General features: G+C 36.6%; 1 protein-coding gene across 1 annotated transcript in view; it reads left to right on the top strand.

The window, feature by feature from the left end:
• The first annotated feature begins 171 nt into the window (after positions 1–171).
• The window catches only part of LOC138333020 (tRNA modification GTPase GTPBP3, mitochondrial-like), a 67,746-nt gene continuing 48,608 nt past the window's right edge, over positions 172–19,309 (top strand). Inside the window, exons 1-5 of the mRNA XM_069281118.1 lie at positions 172–744; positions 1,070–1,205; positions 1,590–1,743; positions 2,454–2,526; positions 5,810–5,953. Coding sequence (XP_069137219.1) covers positions 429–744; positions 1,070–1,205; positions 1,590–1,743; positions 2,454–2,526; positions 5,810–5,953 — 823 coding nt within the window. The 5' untranslated portion in view covers positions 172–428. The remainder of the gene's footprint in view (positions 745–1,069; positions 1,206–1,589; positions 1,744–2,453; positions 2,527–5,809; positions 5,954–19,309) is intronic.

The following is a 19,309-nucleotide window of genomic DNA, read 5'->3' as shown; positions in this document are numbered from 1 at the left end:
GTAAGACATTTAAACAAATGTCGGTTTATCCTCAGTTTTATTCAATATTTAATTGTAATGCAAAATGTATAGTAGTTGTAACTATGCATTTATATAAGTGACCAATAAATCTTTACATATAGATAAACATTTAAATAGTAGTTTGAGGGTATTACCGGAAGTTGATTTAACTTCGACTTCCTGTTTTACTTTCGGTTTCACTAAAAGACGCACGTGTTTTGTGGAACTGTAAACACCACAATCTGGAAGTTATATTGAAAATGTAACCATACTTCGTGTGATGTCATTCGGGGGTTGAAGATCAATATTCAGTTTTGGCATATAGTTCTATGTGCATGTAATGAAATATATAGGATTTTAAGTTGAAAAGTATCCATGATGTAAAGTCCATCAATTTGTAGACTATTAGTATTTTAGAACTGATCAAAATGAGACTCAATACTGTCAAAGTTATATATGCAATGGTTACACGATCAATTCTTATCAACAGACCAAGTCATTCAAAGTGGCATAAACTTGCAAGAAGCCGTTCGTTCAGTTCAGATACCATATTTGCACTGTCCTCTGGACATGGAAAATGTGGTGTGGCCGTTATCCGAGTCTCGGGTCCAAGGTCTGCTTGTTCTCTAAAGGCCCTTTGCAAAACAGAGAAACTACCGACACCTAGATATGCTCAATTAAAGAAGCTGTTTAACCCTGTCACATTTGAGCCAATAGACAAAGGATTGGTGATATGGTTCCCAGGTAAATACACACTGTTTAATTATTTTATTCATTGATTCAGTTATTGTTGTTGTTATTTTTCATGACGTTGAAATCAGAACAGATTAGAGTTTTAAATTTTTAATAATAATATGATTACAATTTGATCATAGGTGTTTTTGGATTGTGATAGAAAAATTCTGATGGTTCCATTTCATACAAAATCTAATGGAAAAATATTTTTCTCTCATGATTTTTTATTTTTTTTTTCATGCTGTTTTGTATGCTTCATCTTATTGAATAAATTATTTTAAAGTGTATGTTCTTTACATTTTGTTTCTGTTGGTACAATGTATTTTGATGATAGGTCCAGACAGTTTTACTGGCGAGGATTGTACAGAATATCACGTCCATGGAGGCCCAGCTGTAGTTACAGAGATGGCTAATGTCCTTGGGAGTTTGGATGGGGTCAGACATGCAGAGGCAGGGGAGTTCACTAAACGGTACCTTAGATAACTTATTTAAAATGAATAGTCTGGCATAGGATTGCTTAAGTTGGTAAAAATGGTATTCACTTTAATTTAAGCTAGAAAGTTGAGTATCTTTAAAACATCGTTTTATTCTTTTTTACTCAGCATTAACTCATCACAAGCCCTTTTGAAGGAAAAACAAAAAATCATATATTTGAATTTATTTATAAAACAATATCAAAGATTAAATGATTAATCTGGATCAAGGATAGATAATTATTAGAACCAAAATCAGTTTAAAGTCCATTATGACAAGGATAGTATTGTAATAAAATGAATCAAGTGGATCAAGGATTGATGAAATTATCTCATTATATTAATCATCTCACAGACAGTCTTTGATGATCCATATTTTAGAGCCTTTATGAATGGTAAACTGGACCTTACTGAGGTAGAGGGATTAGGAGATTTAATTCATGCTGAAACAGAAGCTCAGAGAAAGCAAGCTCTCAGACAAATGGATGGAGAATTGAGTAAGCTGTACATGACATGGAGGAAACAGATTATAAAGGTAAGTAAACAATGAAAAATTTTTAGTCTGAAATATACTAAAACTCAAAGAAGACCTTGTTAATTTCATAAACTACCATCATCAAACAGCAAAGTTTCAGTTTGTTTTTCAATCTGATTAAAATACAGATCCTTATTATCACTACGTTTGATAAAAGGATCTGACAATATCCCATAGGAGATCACGTCCAGATGACCTTTATACCACGTGGTCTTTATATCGGATACATTTTCTACACCTGTCACATCCATTGAAAACAATATTTCGTCCCCGTATGCATAAACAATTAGCTTTATTGTGCTCTTTGGGCGAAATGACTACGTAAACCAAAATAATTCTGACAGTTTTTCAAACTATTTCGTCCCTGAAATTCACGGTCAAAATTTTGCAAGCAGCAATTTGATTGGCCATTTCCAAAGGTCACCTGGACATAACCCCGAATGGGATTTTCTCAGATCCTTTATATAACGGAGTGGTTATAAGGATCTGTATTTTAATCAGATTGTTTGTTTTTAAGTTGCCTTTCATCTTTGGTCCAAAACTTATTCTTTCTACATGTGCCTTTGTATGCATCAAAAAGTTCAATGCATTTATAGGTTTCCCAAAATTGAAAAAGAAGCCAAACACAATGTATCTGGTTTTATCAATTATAATAACACATTTATATAAATCAATGTATTAGTTAAAACACAGTGTTTTATTTTGAGCAGTTCACTGCTGATGTGGAGGCCTACATAGACTTTGCAGAAGAAGATAATATTGAAGAGGATGTTCTTCACCAAGGTATAATATCCATGCTTAATGATTATAAGACGATAATGAATTTCATAACAAAGTTTTAGTCTTTTGTGAACATGACTGATTTTGATTGTGGCATATTAGCTAAAGAATTATCTCCTTTTTCCCATGATTAGGTCATCAGAGACGAAGTCTCAAGGGACCTATTCTAATCGCCTTTTGACCCTCGTCGTCCGTTGTCCGATGAACGTCGTCAGTCCGTAAACAATTTACATTTTCGACTACTTCTCCAAAACTGCAGAAGCAATTTCAATGAAATTTTGCACAAACCTTCTAAGGCATAAGGCCAATCAAAAATGTGAATTATATGGTCCCCACCCCCCAGGGGGCTGTATGTGGGAGGAGCCAAAAGGGGTAAAATTGACTAAACTTTCAAAAATCTTCTTCTTCACTCACAAATGTGGTGGAATAATCAAATACTCTTCATAAATAGAAAGGTCTTAAGGTCCTTTACAAAAGATGTGAATTATATGACCCTGGGGTCTCTCGTTTTCCCCTGGGAAGGGGGTTAAGTTTAATATAGTTTATATATGGAAAACTCATTTTTGAGCATTATTTGATCATTTGTATTAGGAAATGAGTCAAATATTGTCAGAATTATCAGCATGAGATGGCCATTTAATCCTATTAACAAATGTTCCATAACTGACCCCCAGGGGCCTTAGGGGTGGGGTCAAAAGAGGTCAAATAGGCTAAAACTTCAAAAATCTTCTTCTGAAATTCTGGAAATGGTAGAATCATATACTCTTCATAGAACGAAAAGTGTTAAGGTCCTTTACAAAAATTGTGAATTATGTGACCCTGGTGTCTCACGTTTCCCCTTGGGGAGGGGGTCAAGTATACTATAGTTTATATAGGGAAAACACAGTTATGAGCATTTTTTGCTCAATTTTCATAGGAAATGCATCAAACTTGTTCAGAATTATTAGTCTGAGATAGCATTTTAATATTGTATCCATATTGGTCCTGGCCACCCCCTGGGGGCAAAGGGGCGGGGTCAAAAGGGGCAAATAGGCTAAAACTTCAAAAATCTTCTTAAATTCTAGAAATGGTAGAATCAAATACAGATGGAAAGGTCTTAAGGTGTTTTATGAAAATTGTGAATTATATGAACCTGGGGTCTCACGTTTTCTCCTGGAGAGGGGGTCAAGTTTACTTTTAATTAGTTTACATATGAAAAATATATTTATGAACTCTATTTCCTCAATTTTCATTGGAAATCAGTCAAACTTGATTAGAATTATTAGCCTGAGATATAGTATTTTGACATCCATATCAGTCCTCGCTGACCCCATGGGAGACCAGAGTGGCGGGGCCAAACAGGATCAAAATGACTTAAAATTTCAAAAAATCTTCTGAGTTCACATGTTTAATGGAAGCATTAACACTCTTCAAAGATAAAAAAGTCAAATTTATAAAATTATTGACCGACTTCAAGGGCCAGTATATTAGTGTTTATATATGTCTTTATTTCATTCTAAACGAACTCAGGTGACTGTTAAGGCCCATGGGCCTCTTGTATTTTTGTATTCTTATACGATGCGTTTGAAGGGGATATTACATTGGGCTTCGTGTGTCCATTCGTCTGAGATTCTTTTCCGGACTTTTACTCAAAGACCGTTCAATGCAGCTCCTTGAGACTTTCAGTATACATCAGACAAGTGCCCTAGTTGTGCCTTTTGCTATTGCGGACCTTCCATTTATAGATTTTTTTTACATTAACATGGAAACTTAATCAAAAATACCAAATTACTGTTTCTTTTTGTTTCCGGGCTGTAACTCCAAAACCATTCAATGCAGCTCCATTATTTTCCTTGTCGGGTGTAGAGTCTGTGTACATCCGCTATGCGCAGATTCCAACTGCGCAAGCGATACCGGAAGTCAGTGTCTTATAGTGTTTAAAAGATTTCGCCATGATTTAATGAAATCCAAATTTTCAAAAACATATATTAAGATATACTTGTCAGCGATAGTCTACTTTATATTAACAACAGTGACATTTCACACTGCTAAACGCATCTGTTTTGTGTAAACTTCAAGTGGCGTATCATACAAACTCTTGCATCGGTCACAATTTTCTAAGCATCTGATCAACTTTGGAAATTTCTGGAGCAATACAGTGCAATTCAGGTTTATATAGTCAATAAAAGAAAGTAACGAAATGGATTACTTTTAGTACCGGCCACATATTTAATTTATTTCACATCATCCTAGGTCCTAGGTGTACGTTGCACTATCGCTTACTAAACCCTGTGACCATAGACCGCATTTGCTGAAGTTCTACTTAATATTTATAAAATTACACAGCTTTGCGTGAGAGAAACAGAATAAAAAAAAACCAACATTATAAAATATCAGTCTGAGTGTTTGGGCTCTAGATCTAACATACCCCAGAAAGGCGTTCAAGCATGACACAGGTAAGTCGCCTTGTGCACATGCACAGAGACTGGACGGTGTTATAGCGGACGACTATTTTGAACAACGAAACAAGTTTATCGTGTCAAGTGCATAAAGTACATAAACCATTTTCTTGCAATAATCCCAAGGATAACGAGCGAAAGTGCTACGAACAACTGTTGTAGAGGATGATTTTATAGCGGCAATTAAGGTTAGGAAGTATTTAGCGAGCACTTAATGTCTAACAGATATATTTCTAGTTCTGTGATAAGCTGACTGTGATATTCATTATAATAAAACTATGCTGTATTGTTTGTGATATGTGCCATGTTGTAAATATTATATATTTTTATAGCGACCACTTGGGAGACGAGTCTCTGACTCAAAGTGTTACCAACTTTAAATAAAGACAATTATTATTATTATCATATTATTGTAATAATAATATTTCCTGTTCCCTAGTTGTTGTGCCTTTTGCTATTCCATGTAGGGTTTTTATCTGTAATTACCATGGAAACTAAATCAAAAATACAAAATTACTGTTTCTTTTTGTTTCCAGGCTTCATGCATATGTATAACTCCAAACTGTTCCAAGCAGTTTCAGTTTAAGTGTAATAATTGTTACTTTGACCCTGATGTATTTGGGTTTTTATACCAACTGCGGGGCGCGGGGGATAAATGCCACGCTTTGTAGCTCCTTGTTGAATTTTGTTTTGTGTTGCATTATTTTCAATGATCTCATAGATGCACAGAGCATTAGTTCTTGTAATGCATATTATATTGCTGTACCGTAATTATAAGTTAAAGGTATTCATTTGGGAATATTTACCTAGAGATATTTACTTCTGAATCATTAGTTTTTATTTTTCAGTAAATATTGGTATAGAGCAACTTCTGAGTGAATTAGACCATCACCTTAAGGATAAGCGTCAGGGCGAGATTTTACGTTCTGGGGTACAAGTGACCATCATTGGTGAACCGAATGTAGGGAAGAGTAGTCTTCTCAACTCTGTTTGTAAGTATTACCTGATTTACTTCTATACAGTAAAACCATTATAACTCGAAAAACAGGGGACCAGATCAATAGTTCGAGGAATACAGGACTCATCCGAGTATGGCCATGATTGATTATCAACAGTCAAAATGTCTGTTCTCAAACTATGACGAACAACGTATTATTTAATCTAATTTTAATCACCTGATTTTCCGCATTTTGAATATTTACAAAAGTAGTTTTTGATAGCAATATCCAATTGAAAAGAAAATTTATTAAATAAATGAAAATAAATATGTGAAAAGTTTTCAAGGAACGAACACCTTTTCGATGAATCCATGGTTTTTAATAGTATGTATTATATGAAACAGGGATATATTTCTGTTCGAGGAAAATTTAAGGAGTTTTTGACGAATAGCTGTTTGAGGAAGCTGGGGTTTTGTTACAAGCAATATATAGGGATGCGATCAGTTTAACAAATGGGGGTATTCAAGGAATGCAGGTTTGAGTTGGAGGGGTTATACTGTATATTACTTGTGCTATTATATGATCATATGAGTGGTACATGTACCTGTATCATATAGTTATATATGACGAGAAAAATTGGCATATAGATCATTTGTTAAGTGCTGAGGGTTAGAGCATTGAAAAATCTGTCTGTGGTTATTTCAGAAAAAAAGAAAAAATGGAAGAAAACCCAAAGCTTTTTTTTGCTTTAAATAGTTGAAATCGTCAATGAATATGTAGTGTTGATAATTTATGGCATTAAAATGAACTCATTGGGTGTTTTGAATTCCTGGGCAGTATCCTTTTTAAGATCTTAAAGATATTCTTTGAATAGAAATGCACATTTTGGGTTTTTTTTTCTGTTTGCTGTGATAATTAGAAGTGTTAGTTACCGATTTCAATCTATTTTGTTGACAAATGAATAAATTGAAAATTGAAAGTTGTGCTAGAAGTTTGACAATTAAAACCAAAATTAAAGTTTTTAATGCTAAGAAAAATTCTTTAATTTGAAAACAACATCAGAAACATTTTTTTAAATATGCAGCAAATGATATGGTTGTACCTAAAAAACCACATTGGTATTTTTGTACGTAATCGATCCCTAACACTATAATTTTACTAGTTAGGGTTAGGGTAAGTTGCTAAATGACCTGTCGTAAATAAAGCAAACTTAAATTTTTTTGTCAGCTATGTTTTTTTTCTCAATTTTTATAGCATTATGATTTAATTTTTAAATATCATGTATATCCTGTATCCCTATATTTGTACTTATACAGAGTTGTTAAAATGCAACTTAATGTTAGAGTTAGGGTTTAACTAAGTCCAAAAATAATCATCATATTTTTGTTAGGTAAGTTATTATTTATTTGCAATTTAGTTTTTATTCATCCTTGATTATTTGATATCATGACTTTTGTATTGTTTAATACGATTATACAACATTAGAAAACAGCATATGGTTATATTTGTACGTATTGAAACCCTTAAGCTGATATTTTATGTTGCAAATTCTTGATTGGCCTGAAACAAAACTTAGTGATGTCTGTAATATATAATTCTAATATTTGTAGTTTATTTGCCAGTATATTCATCACACCAAATATCCTGATTGAAGTATTTTGTTCAAGTAGTTGATTTCTGCTTACCAGTTTTTCAGGATCAATTCTAAAAGGGTTTTTTATGAATAAGTTAAATTCCATATATGGTCGTTTAGTGAGGATATTTCCATGTAAACAACGTCTTCTCTGCAACAAAGCATGGGAAAGTACTCTAATGCAATGACAGCATCCTTAGAGGGAGTGGATTCAAAATTGCACAAATAATGAGGCTGAACCCCCCGGGGTCTTAGGGGTGGGGTCAAAAGGGGTCAAATTGGCTATTTCCATATAAAGGAAGTCTTCTATGCAATGATAGTATCCTTATTGGGTTGGGATTCAAATTTGTATAAATAATGGGGCAGCCCCTCTCCCCTGGGGTTTGAGGGGCGGGGGGGGGAGCAAAAGGGGTCAATGAGGATATTACCATATAAACGACATCTTCTCTGCAACTTAGCATGGGAAGAACTCTAATGCAATGGCAGTATCCTTATGAGGCGGGGATTCAAAATTGTACAAATTATCGGGGGCCTGAGAGGAGGGGGGGGGGGGGGACAAATGGTACAAAATGTACAAATGATGGGGCTGCCCCCACGGGGGCCTGAGGGGCTGGATCAAAAATGGTCAATTTAGCTATTTAACAATTAAAGGATTGTTAGATTGCATTTATTAGAGATATAAATGCAATCTGGGTGGCAGATAAATAGCATAGCGCGGACTAACGTGGTGTCGGTAATCAAGATTCACATTCATTTATGTAAATATTACTACACCAAGTCTAGATTGCATTTATTGGCTCATAATGCATATCAAGATTATCATTAGAGTAATGGGAGTTGCAGTAGCAAAATGTAAATATTGCCATATAAACAACTTCTTCTCTGAAACTAAGTACGGGATAACCCTCCTCCCTGGGGCCTGAGGGGCGGGGCCAAAAGGGGTCAATTTGGCTATTTCCATAAAAACGACATCTTCTTTGCAACTAAGCATGGGATAGCACTCTAATGCAATGGCAGCTTAGGGTGGGGATTCAAAATTGTACAAATGATGGAGCTGAACCCCGGGAGTCTGAGGGGCGGGGTCAGAAGTGGTGAATTTGGCTATTTCCATGTAAACGCTGTTTTCTCTGACACTAAGCATGGGATAGCACTCGTCATGCAATGGTAGCAACGATGCTTATGAGGGGTTTCAAAATTGTACAAATGATAGGTCAGGGTCAGGATGACTTATAGTCATCATGTTTCGTCCGTCGTCATGCACCGTGCACCATGCGCCCTGCACCATCTGCTGTCTGCCGTGCGTAAACTTTTGACAATTTGAGCTTTTTCTCAAGTTCTACCAGTACGATTTGGCTGAAACTTGCATGAAATGATCCTGACATGAACCTGACTAAATGTTGATATTTTGCAAGTTGATCCAAAATTCAAAAAATTAAAAAAGGCTGCCACAGCCGCAATTTTTAAAATATACTCTTGTATTTTTTAGTCCACAAGTTCTAATAACAATTATTATTGCAATTGCAAGCTGCTTATTAAAACTATCCCAATAGTGCCCCCCAATAGAAATAGTATTGAAATAAATAACTTGGTAGGAACTGAACTGAAATGAAATACTGGCAGAGGTTGGATACGATTACAGACTAACAGTTGTTATCAAAAGTCACGTTTCCCCCATGCTATTCAATCAAAAACAAACACTTACAGTGTTCTCATTGTCATTGTGTTTGAACATGAATGGGACTAATTCACAAACCACTTTGTACCTGATAACATTTGTGAGGGACTTATGTTTGGAAAGACTTACTTTTGCACTCCCACTCGAATTTACTTGGCGTTGGTACCCCCAACTAACAGTGTCTAAAAGGATTTATTTTTAGGGGTCAATAAGAAAAAAATGGGGCTTGGCTTTTTAAGTCATCTGACCCGAAGTGCGCCGATCCACCATGCTCTGTGCGTAAACTTTCCATTCAAACAACTTCTTCTCAATAACCAAAAGGTCCAGGGTACTGATATTTGGCCTGTAGCATGCTAGGATGAAGGGCTACCAAGTTTCTTCAAATGAATAACCTTGACCTTCATTGAAGGTCACAGGGGTCAAAAAGGCTAAAATCTTCAAACGACTTCATCTCAAGAACCAGCAGGCCCAGGGTACTGATATTAGGCATGTAGCATGCTGGGATGAAGGGCTACCAAGTTTGTTCAAATAAATGACCTTGACCTTCATTCAAGAATACAGGGGTCAAATAGGCTAAAATCTTGAAATGACTTCTTTTCAAGAACCGAAAGGCTCAGGGTTCTCATATTATGCCTTCCACATGCTGGGATGAAGGGCTAACAAGTTTGTTCAAATGAATGACCTTGACTTTCAATCAAGGTCACAGGGGTCAAATAGGCTTAAATCTTTAAACAACTTCTTCTCAAGAACTGAAAGGTCTAGGATGCTCATATTGGGCCTGCAGCATGCTTTGGTGAAGTGCTACCAAGTTTGTTCAAATTAATGACCTTGATCTTCAGCCAAGGTCATACGGGTCATATAGGCTAAAATCTTAAAATAACATTTTGTGAATAACTAAGAGGCCTAGAGACCTGGACTGTCATTCAAGGTCGCAGGGGTCAAATAGGTTAAAATCCTTAAACGACTTCTTGAGAATACTAGGAGGCCTAGAGACCTGATATTGGGCCTGTGACATGCTTGGATGAAGAGCTACCACGTTTGTTCAAATGAATGACATTGACCTTCAGCCAAGGTCATACGGGTCATATAGGCTAAAATCTTAAAATAACTTTTTGTGAATAACTAAGAGGCCTAGAGACCTGATATTGGGCCTGTGACATGCTAAGATGAAGGGCTACCATATTTGTTTAAAAAAGATGATCTTGATCTTCATCCAAGGTCACAGGGTCAAACTGACTAAATTCTTTAAATGACTATGTTGTATTGTGCCAGTAATCAGATGACCGTTAAGGCCTCTTGTTGGGGGTGGGTAAAAATTGAATTTACAAAAAAATATATAAATAAAAATATTTTAAATATCATTTCTCTTCTCTGTTCCCTACAACACACTTATCTTCATTCAACACCATATTTCAAATAGCAACACAATGGAATGATAACATATATTAAGATTTCAATTTTACTCAAATGCCTCTAGTGGGATTTGATCCACCATCTTTCGACTTACCTTACCTTGCTTTCTGGTCCGTTGCTCTATGCAGTGCTCCACAGAGTGCTTGATGACAGAGCATATCTTTTTCATGTATTAATAATTACTTATATGACTTATTAATCATTTTCACATAAACGTTTGTAATAAATATCAGAATCAACCTCAAAAGAAACGCGTAGGAGATTATATATCGTTGTCACCTATTGTGAGTTTATTGTAATATGTCCGATTCCAACAGTGATGGTGATTTACCCCCAAATTTAAAATGAATGTCACCGACATTAAGGGATTCTGATAATAACAGGAGGGACAATGGGGTGGATATATTTATTAGTGATTCGATTCGTCACCATTACAAAGTGGTCAGCGTGTTATTCAGTTAGTTAGTTAGGAGTTTATTCAGTAGTGACGATTCCCAGGAGGACATTGGCAAGGTTCATGTGTCACAAATGGGTATTAATGCTGATGACCAACCAGAATCTCGTATTGAAAGAACAAAACATGCCGGAAAACTGAAAACAGTGAATTTGTTTGGTTTGGGACAGATTTTTGATACCAAAGAAAAAAAGTTAAATTTTGCCAAGACTTACAATCATTGCCAACTTCAGCTACTTGTCCAACATGTAAATGCACGACTCACAAACTGTTTGGTTTAAAAAGAGTTGGACATAACAGGAAACATTGGAGGTTTCAGTGCAACAAAAATAACTGAAAGAAAAAGGGAAAAAAAGGTATGTTGGTAGAATAATGTTTTCCCCTCGCAAAAGGAGTTGTAGCCTTGGTCAATACTAGCAACAATATACCGATCCGCTAGAGAGAACTTCTCTTTATATAGCTCGATCGGTTGAGCGCCAGGCTAGTAATCCAGATCCCTGGCAGAGGCAGTGACTGAATTTAAAATTATTATAAATCCTGCACCCTGTTACACAATAGTATTGCAATAGTTAACATTGTAGCAATATATAGGGGATAGTCCTCCTACCACTGAACACCAGTTAGAATTACCTGAAACAGACTGAACCGACTAAAATGAAGTACATGTACTAGCAGAGGTTTAATACGATGACCAACTAACAGTTGTTATCAAAAGTCACTTTTCTCCCATGCTATTCAATCAAAAACAAACATCGACATTGTTCTAAATGTCAGTGTGTTTAATCATGAATGAGATTTTTAAATTCATGAACCATGTGATACCTGACAAGATGTGTTCGAAACTATTTTGTTTTTGTGATGGAATGACATCAAAAGATGATATCCTGTGATAACGTCATTTCAACGCCATCATCGGGTATCACTTGGTACGTGAATTAGTCCCATTGTCACTGACACTAGCAAAGGGAAGTAACTCTTAACGGATACTTCACCAGATATACGACATGACGTCCAATTCACAGACTGAACAAAATATAACTCAAAATGCAATACTATTGCAATACCATTGCAGTTGTAGGCAACTGTAGTCTGCATTAGTAAAACTACAAAAACACTATCCCAATAATGTTTTTTCCCTCGCAAAAGCAGTTATAACCCTGGTCAATACTAGCAACAATATACCGATCCGCTAGATATAACTCCTGTTTAGCGCGATTGGTTGAGCGTCAAACTGGTAATCCAGAGGTCCTGTGTTCGATCCATGGCAGAGGCAGTGCTTGAATTTATTATCAATCCTGCACCCTGCTACACAATAGTATTGCAATAGTTAAAATTGTAGGGGATAGTCCTCCTACCATTGAACACCAGTTAGAATTACCTGAAACGGACTGAACCGACTAAATGAAGTACACGTACTAGCAGAGGTTTAATACGATGGCAGACTAACAGTCGTTATCAAAAGTCACTTTTCTCCCATGCTATTAAATCAAAAACAAACATCGACATTGTTCTCAATGTCAGTGCGTTTGATCATGAATGAGATTTTTAAATTCATGTACCATGTGATACCTGACAAGATGTGTTCGAAACTATTTTGTTTTTGTGATGGAATGACATCAAATGATGATATCCTGTGATAATGTCATTTCAGCGCCATCATCGGGTATCACTTGGTACGTGAATTAGTCCCATTGTCACTGACACTAGCAAAGGGAAGTAACTCTAGACGGACACTGCACCAGATATACGACATGACGTCCAATTCATAGACTGAATAAAATATAATTCAAAATGCAATACTATTGCAATACCATTGCAATTGTTGTCTGCATTCGTAAAACTGCAAAACCTGTATCCCATTAATGTTTTCCCCTTGCAAAAGCAGTTGTAACCCTGGTCACTTCTAGCAATAATATACCGATCCGCTAGAAATAACTTCTCTTAGCGCGATCGGTTGACCGTCAGACTAGTAATCAAGAGGTCCCGTGTTCGATCCATGGCAGAGGCAGTGCTTGAATTTATTATCAATCCTGCACCCTGCTACACAATAGTATTGCAATAGTTAAAATTGTAGGGGATAGTCCTCCTACCATTGAACCCAGTTAGAATTACCTGAAACGGACTGAACCGACTAAAATGAAGTACATGTACTAGCAGAGGTTTAATACGATAAAAGACTAACAGTCGTTATCAAAAGTCACTTTTCTCCCATGCTATTCAATCAAAAACAAACATCGACATTGTTCTCAATGTCAGTGGTTTGATCATGAATGAGATTTTTAAATTCATGTACCATGTGATACCTGACAAGATGTGTTCGAAACTATTTTGTTTTTGTGATGGAATGACATCAAATGATGATATCCTGTGATAATGTAATTTCAGCGCCATCATCGGGTATCACTTGGTACGTGAATTAGTCCCATTGTCACTGACACTAGCAAAGGGAAGTAACTCTAGACGGACACTGCACCAGATATACGACATGACGTCCAATTCATAGACTGAATAAAATATAATTCAAAATGCAATACTATTGCAATACCATTGCAATTGTTGTCTGCATTCGCAAAACTGCAAAACCTGTATCCCATTAATGTTTTCCCCTTGCAAAAGCAGTTGTAACCCTGGTCACTACTAGCAACAATATACCGATCCGCTAGAAATAACTTCTCTTAGCGCGATCGGTTGAAAGTCAAACTAGTAATCCAGAGCTCCTGTGTTCGATCCATTGCAGAGGCAGTGCTTGAATTTATTATCAATCCTGCACCCTGCTACACAATAGTATTGCAATAGTTAAAATTGTAGGGGATAGTCCTCCTACCATTGAACACCAGTTAGAATTACCTGAAACTGACTGAACCGACTAAAATGAAGTACATGTACTAGCAGAGGTTTAATACGATAACCAACTAACAGTCGTTATCAAAAGTCACTTTTCTCCCATGCTATTCAATCAAAAACAAACATCGACATTGTTCTCAATGTCAGTGCGTTTGATCATGAATGAGATTTTTAAATTCATGTACCATGTGATACCTGACAAGATGGGTTCGAATGTGATTTGGGACTTTTTTGTGATGGAATGACATCAAAAGATGATATCCTGTGATAACGTCATTTCAATGCCATCATCGGGTATCACTTGGTACGTGAATTAGTCCCATTGTCACTGACACTAGCAAAGGGAAGTAACTCTTAACGGACACTGCACCAGATATACGACATGACGTCCAATTCATAGACTGAATAAAATATAATTCAAAATGCAATACTATTGCAATACCATTGCAATTGTTGTCTGCATTCGTAAAACTGCAAAAACTGTATCCCAATAATGTTTTCCCCTCGCAAAAGCAGTTGTAACCCTGGTCACTTCTAGCAATAATATACCGATCCGCTAGAAATAACTTATCTTAGCGCGATCGGTTGAAAGTCAAACTAGTAATCCAGAGCTCCTGTGTTCGATCCATTGCAGAGGCAGTGCTTGAATTTATTATCAATCCTGCAACCTGCTACACAATAGTATTGCAATAGTTAAAATTGTAGGGGATAGTCCTCCTACCATTGAACACCAGTTAGAATTACCTGAAACTGACTGAACCGACTAAAATGAAGTACATGTACTAGCAGAGGTTTAATACGATAACAGACTAACAGTCGTTATCAAAAGTCACTTTTCTCCCATGCTATTCAATCAAAAACAAACATCGACATTGTTCTCAATGTCAGTGCGTTTGATCATGAATGAGATTTTTAAATTCATGTACCATGTGATACCAGACAAGATGTGTTCGAAACTATTTTGTTTTTGTGATGGAATGACATCAAATGATGATATCCTGTGATAATGTAATTTCAGCGCCATCATCGGGTATCACTTGGTACGTGAATTAGTCCCATTGTCACTGACACTAGCAAAGGGAAGTAACTCTTAACGGACACTGCACCAGATATACGACATGACGTCCAATTCATAGACTGAATAAAATATAATTCAAAATGCAATACTATTGCAATACCATTGCAATTGTTGTCTGCATTCGTAAAACTGCAAAAACTGTATCCCAATAATGTTTTCCCCTCGCAAAAGCAGTTGTAACCCTGGTCACTACTAGCAACAATATACCGATCCGCTAGAAATAACTTCTCTTAGCGCGATCGGTTGAAAGTCAAACTAGTAATCCAGAGCTCCTGTGTTCGATCCATTGCAGAGGCAGTGCTTGAATTTATTATCAATCCTGCACCCTGCTACACAATAGTATTGCAATAGTTAAAATTGTAGGGGATAGTCCTCCTACCATTGAACACCAGTTAGAATTACCTGAAACGGACTGAATCGATTTAAATGAAGTACTAGCAGAGGTTTAATACGATAAAAGACTAACAGTCGTTATCAAAAGTCACTTTTCTCCCATGCTATTCAATCAAAAACAAACATCGACATTGTTCTCAATGTCAGTGCGTTTGATCATGAATGAGATTTTTAAATTCATGTACCATGTGATACCAGACAAGATGTGTTCGAGACTATTTTTGTGTGTGATGGAATGACATCAAAAGATGATGTCCGGTGATAACGTCATTTCAATGCCATCATCGGGTATCACTTGGTACGTGAATTAGTCCCATTGTCACTGACACTAGCAAAGGGAAGTAACTCTTAACGGACACTGCACCAGATATACGACATGACGTCCAATTCATAGACTGAATAAAATATAATTCAAAATGCAATACTATTGCAATACCATTGCAATTGTTGTCTGCATTCGTAAAACTGCAAAAACTGTATCCCAATAATGTTTTCCCCTCGCAAAAGCAGTTGTAACCCTGGTCACTTCTAGCAATAATATACCGATCCGCTAGAAATAACTTCTCTTAGCGCGATCGGTTGACCGTCAGACTAGTAATCAAGAGGTCCCGTGTTCGATCCCTGGCAGAGGCAATGCTTGAATTTATTATCAATCCTGCACCCTGCTACACAATAGTATTGCAATAGTTAAAATTGTAGGGGATAGTCCTCCTACCATTGAACACCAGTTAGAATTACCTGAAACGGACTGAATCGATTTAAATGAAGTACTAGCAGAGGTTTAATACGATAAAAGACTAACAGTCGTTATCAAAAGTCACTTTTCTCCCATGCTATTCAATCAAAAACAAACATCGACATTGTTCTCAATGTCAGTGCGTTTGATCATGAATGAGATTTTTAAATTCATGTACCATGTGATACCTGACAAGATGTGTTCGAAACTATTTTGTTTTTGTGATGGAATGACATCAAATGATGATATCCTGTGATAATGTAATTTCAGCGCCATCATCGGGTATCACTTGGTACGTGAATTAGTCCCATTGTCACTGACACTAGCAAAGGGAAGTAACTCTAGACGGACACTGCACCAGATATACGACATGACGTCCAATTCATAGACTGAATAAAATATAATTCAAAATGCAATACTATTGCAATACCATTGCAATTGTTGTCTGCATTCGTAAAACTGCAAAACCTGTATCCCATTAATGTTTTCCCCTTGCAAAAGCAGTTGTAACCCTGGTCACTACTAGCAACAATATACCGATCCGCTAGAAATAACTTCTCTTAGCGCGATCGGTTGAAAGTCAAACTAGTAATCCAGAGCTCCTGTGTTCGATCCATTGCAGAGGCAGTGCTTGAATTTATTATCAATCCTGCACCCTGCTACACAATAGTATTGCAATAGTTAAAATTGTAGGGGATAGTCCTCCTACCATTGAACACCAGTTAGAATTACCTGAAACGGACTGAACCGACTAAAATGAAGTACATGTACTAGCAGAGGTTTAATACGATAAAAGACTAACAGTCGTTATCAAAAGTCACTTTTCTCCCATGCTATTCAATCAAAAACAAACATCGACATTGTTCCAAATGTCAGTGTGTTTGATCATGAATGAGATTTTTAAATTCATGTACCATGTGATACCTGACAAGATGTGTTCGAAACTATTTTGTTTTTGTGATGGAATGAAATAAAAAGATGATTTCCTGTGATAACGTCATTTCAGCGCCATCATCGGGTATCACTTGGTACGTGAATTAGGCCCATTGTCACTGACACTAGCAAAGGGAAGTAACTCTGAACGGACACTGCACCAAATATACGAGATAACGTCCAATTCATAGACTGAATAAGATATAATTCAAAATGCGATACTGTTGCAATACCATTGCAATTGTTGTCTGCATTCGTAAAACTGCAAAACCTGTATCCCATTAATGTTTTCCCCTTGCAAAAGCAGTTGTAACCCTGGTCACTACTAGCAACAATATACCGATCCGCTAGAAATAACTTCTCTTAGCGCGATCGGTTGAAAGTCAAACTAGTAATCCAGAGCTCCTGTGTTCGATCCATTGCAGAGGCAGTGCTTGAATTTATTATCAATCCTGCACCCTGCTACACAATAGTATTGCAATAGTTAAAATTGTAGGGGATAGTCCTCCTACCATTGAACACCAGTTAGAATTACCTGAAACGGACTGAATCGATTTAAATGAAGTACTAGCAGAGGTTTAATACGATAAAAGACTAACAGTCGTTATCAAAAGTCACTTTTCTCCCATGCTATTCAATCAAAAACAAACATCGACATTGTTCTCAATGTCAGTGCGTTTGATCATGAATGAGATTTTTAAATTCATGTACCATGTGATACCTGACAAGATGTGTTCGAAACTATTTTGTTTTTGTGATGGAATGACATCAAATGATGATATCCTGTGATAATGTAATTTCAGCGCCATCATCGGGTATCACTTGGTACGTGAATTAGTCCCATTGTCACTGACACTAGCAAAGGGAAGTAACTCTTAACGGACACTGCACCAGATATACGACATGACGTCCAATTCATAGACTGAATAAAATATAATTCAAAATGCAATACTATTGCAATACCATTGCAATTGTTGTCTGCATTCGTAAAACTGCAAAACCTGTATCCCATTAATGTTTTCCCCTTGCAAAAGCAGTTGTAACCCTGGTCACTACTAGCAACAATATACCGATCCGCTAGAAATAACTTCTCTTAGCGCGATCGGTTGAAAGTCAAACTAGTAATCCAGAGCTCCTGTGTTCGATCCATTGCAGAGGCAGTGCTTGAATTTATTATCAATCCTGCACCCTGCTACACAATAGTATTGCAATAGTTAAAATTGTAGGGGATAGTCCTCCTACCATTGAACACCAGTTAGAATTACCTGAAACTGACTGAACCGACTAAAATGAAGTACATGTACTAGCAGAGGTTTAATACGATAAAAGACTAACAGTCGTTATCAAAAGTCACTTTTCTCCCATGCTATTCAATCAAAAACAAACATCGACATTGTTCTCAATGTCAGTGCGTTTGATCATGAATGAGATTTTTAAATTCATGTACCATGTGATACCTGACAAGATGTGTTCGAAACTATTTTGTTTTTGTGATGGAATGACATCAAATGATGATATCCTGTGATAATGTCATTTCAGCGCCATCATCGGGTATCACTTGGTACGTGAATTAGTCCCATTGTCACTGACACTAGCAAAGGGAAGTAACTCTAGACGGACACTGCACCAGATATACGACATGACGTCCAATTCATAGACTGAATAAAATATAATTCAAAATGCAATACTATTGCAATACCATTGCAATTGTTGTCTGCATTCGTAAAACTGCAAAACCTGTATCCCATTAATGTTTTCCCCTTGCAAAAGCAGTTGTAACCCTGGTCACTACTAGCAACAATATACCGATCCGCTAGAAATAACTTCTCTTAGCGCGATCGGTTGAAAGTCAAACTAGTAATCCAGAGCTCCTGTGTTCGATCCATTGCAGAGGCAGTGCTTGAATTTATTATCAATCCTGCACCCTGCTACACAATAGTATTGCAATAGTTAAAATTGTAGGGGATAGTCCTCCTACCATTGAACACCAGTTAGAATTACCTGAAACTGACTGAACCGACTAAAATGAAGTACATGTACTAGCAGAGGTTTAATACGATAAAAGACTAACAGTCGTTATCAAAAGTCACTTTTCTCCCATGCTATTCAATCAAAAACAAACATCGACATTGTTCTAAGCGTTTGCGGGGGATATTGATTTGGGCTCTGTCCGTGCGTCCGTGCATCCGTGCGTCCGTGCGTCCGTCCGTTCGTGTAGCGTTTCCGGGCTATAACTCCTAAACCGCTTTTT

This window comes from Argopecten irradians, chromosome 10 (assembly GCF_041381155.1).
Source record: "Argopecten irradians isolate NY chromosome 10, Ai_NY, whole genome shotgun sequence".
NCBI lineage: Eukaryota > Metazoa > Mollusca > Bivalvia > Pectinida > Pectinidae > Argopecten > Argopecten irradians.
Note: the sequence above shows the minus strand (reverse complement) of the source record. Positions and strands in the feature narration are given on the sequence as shown.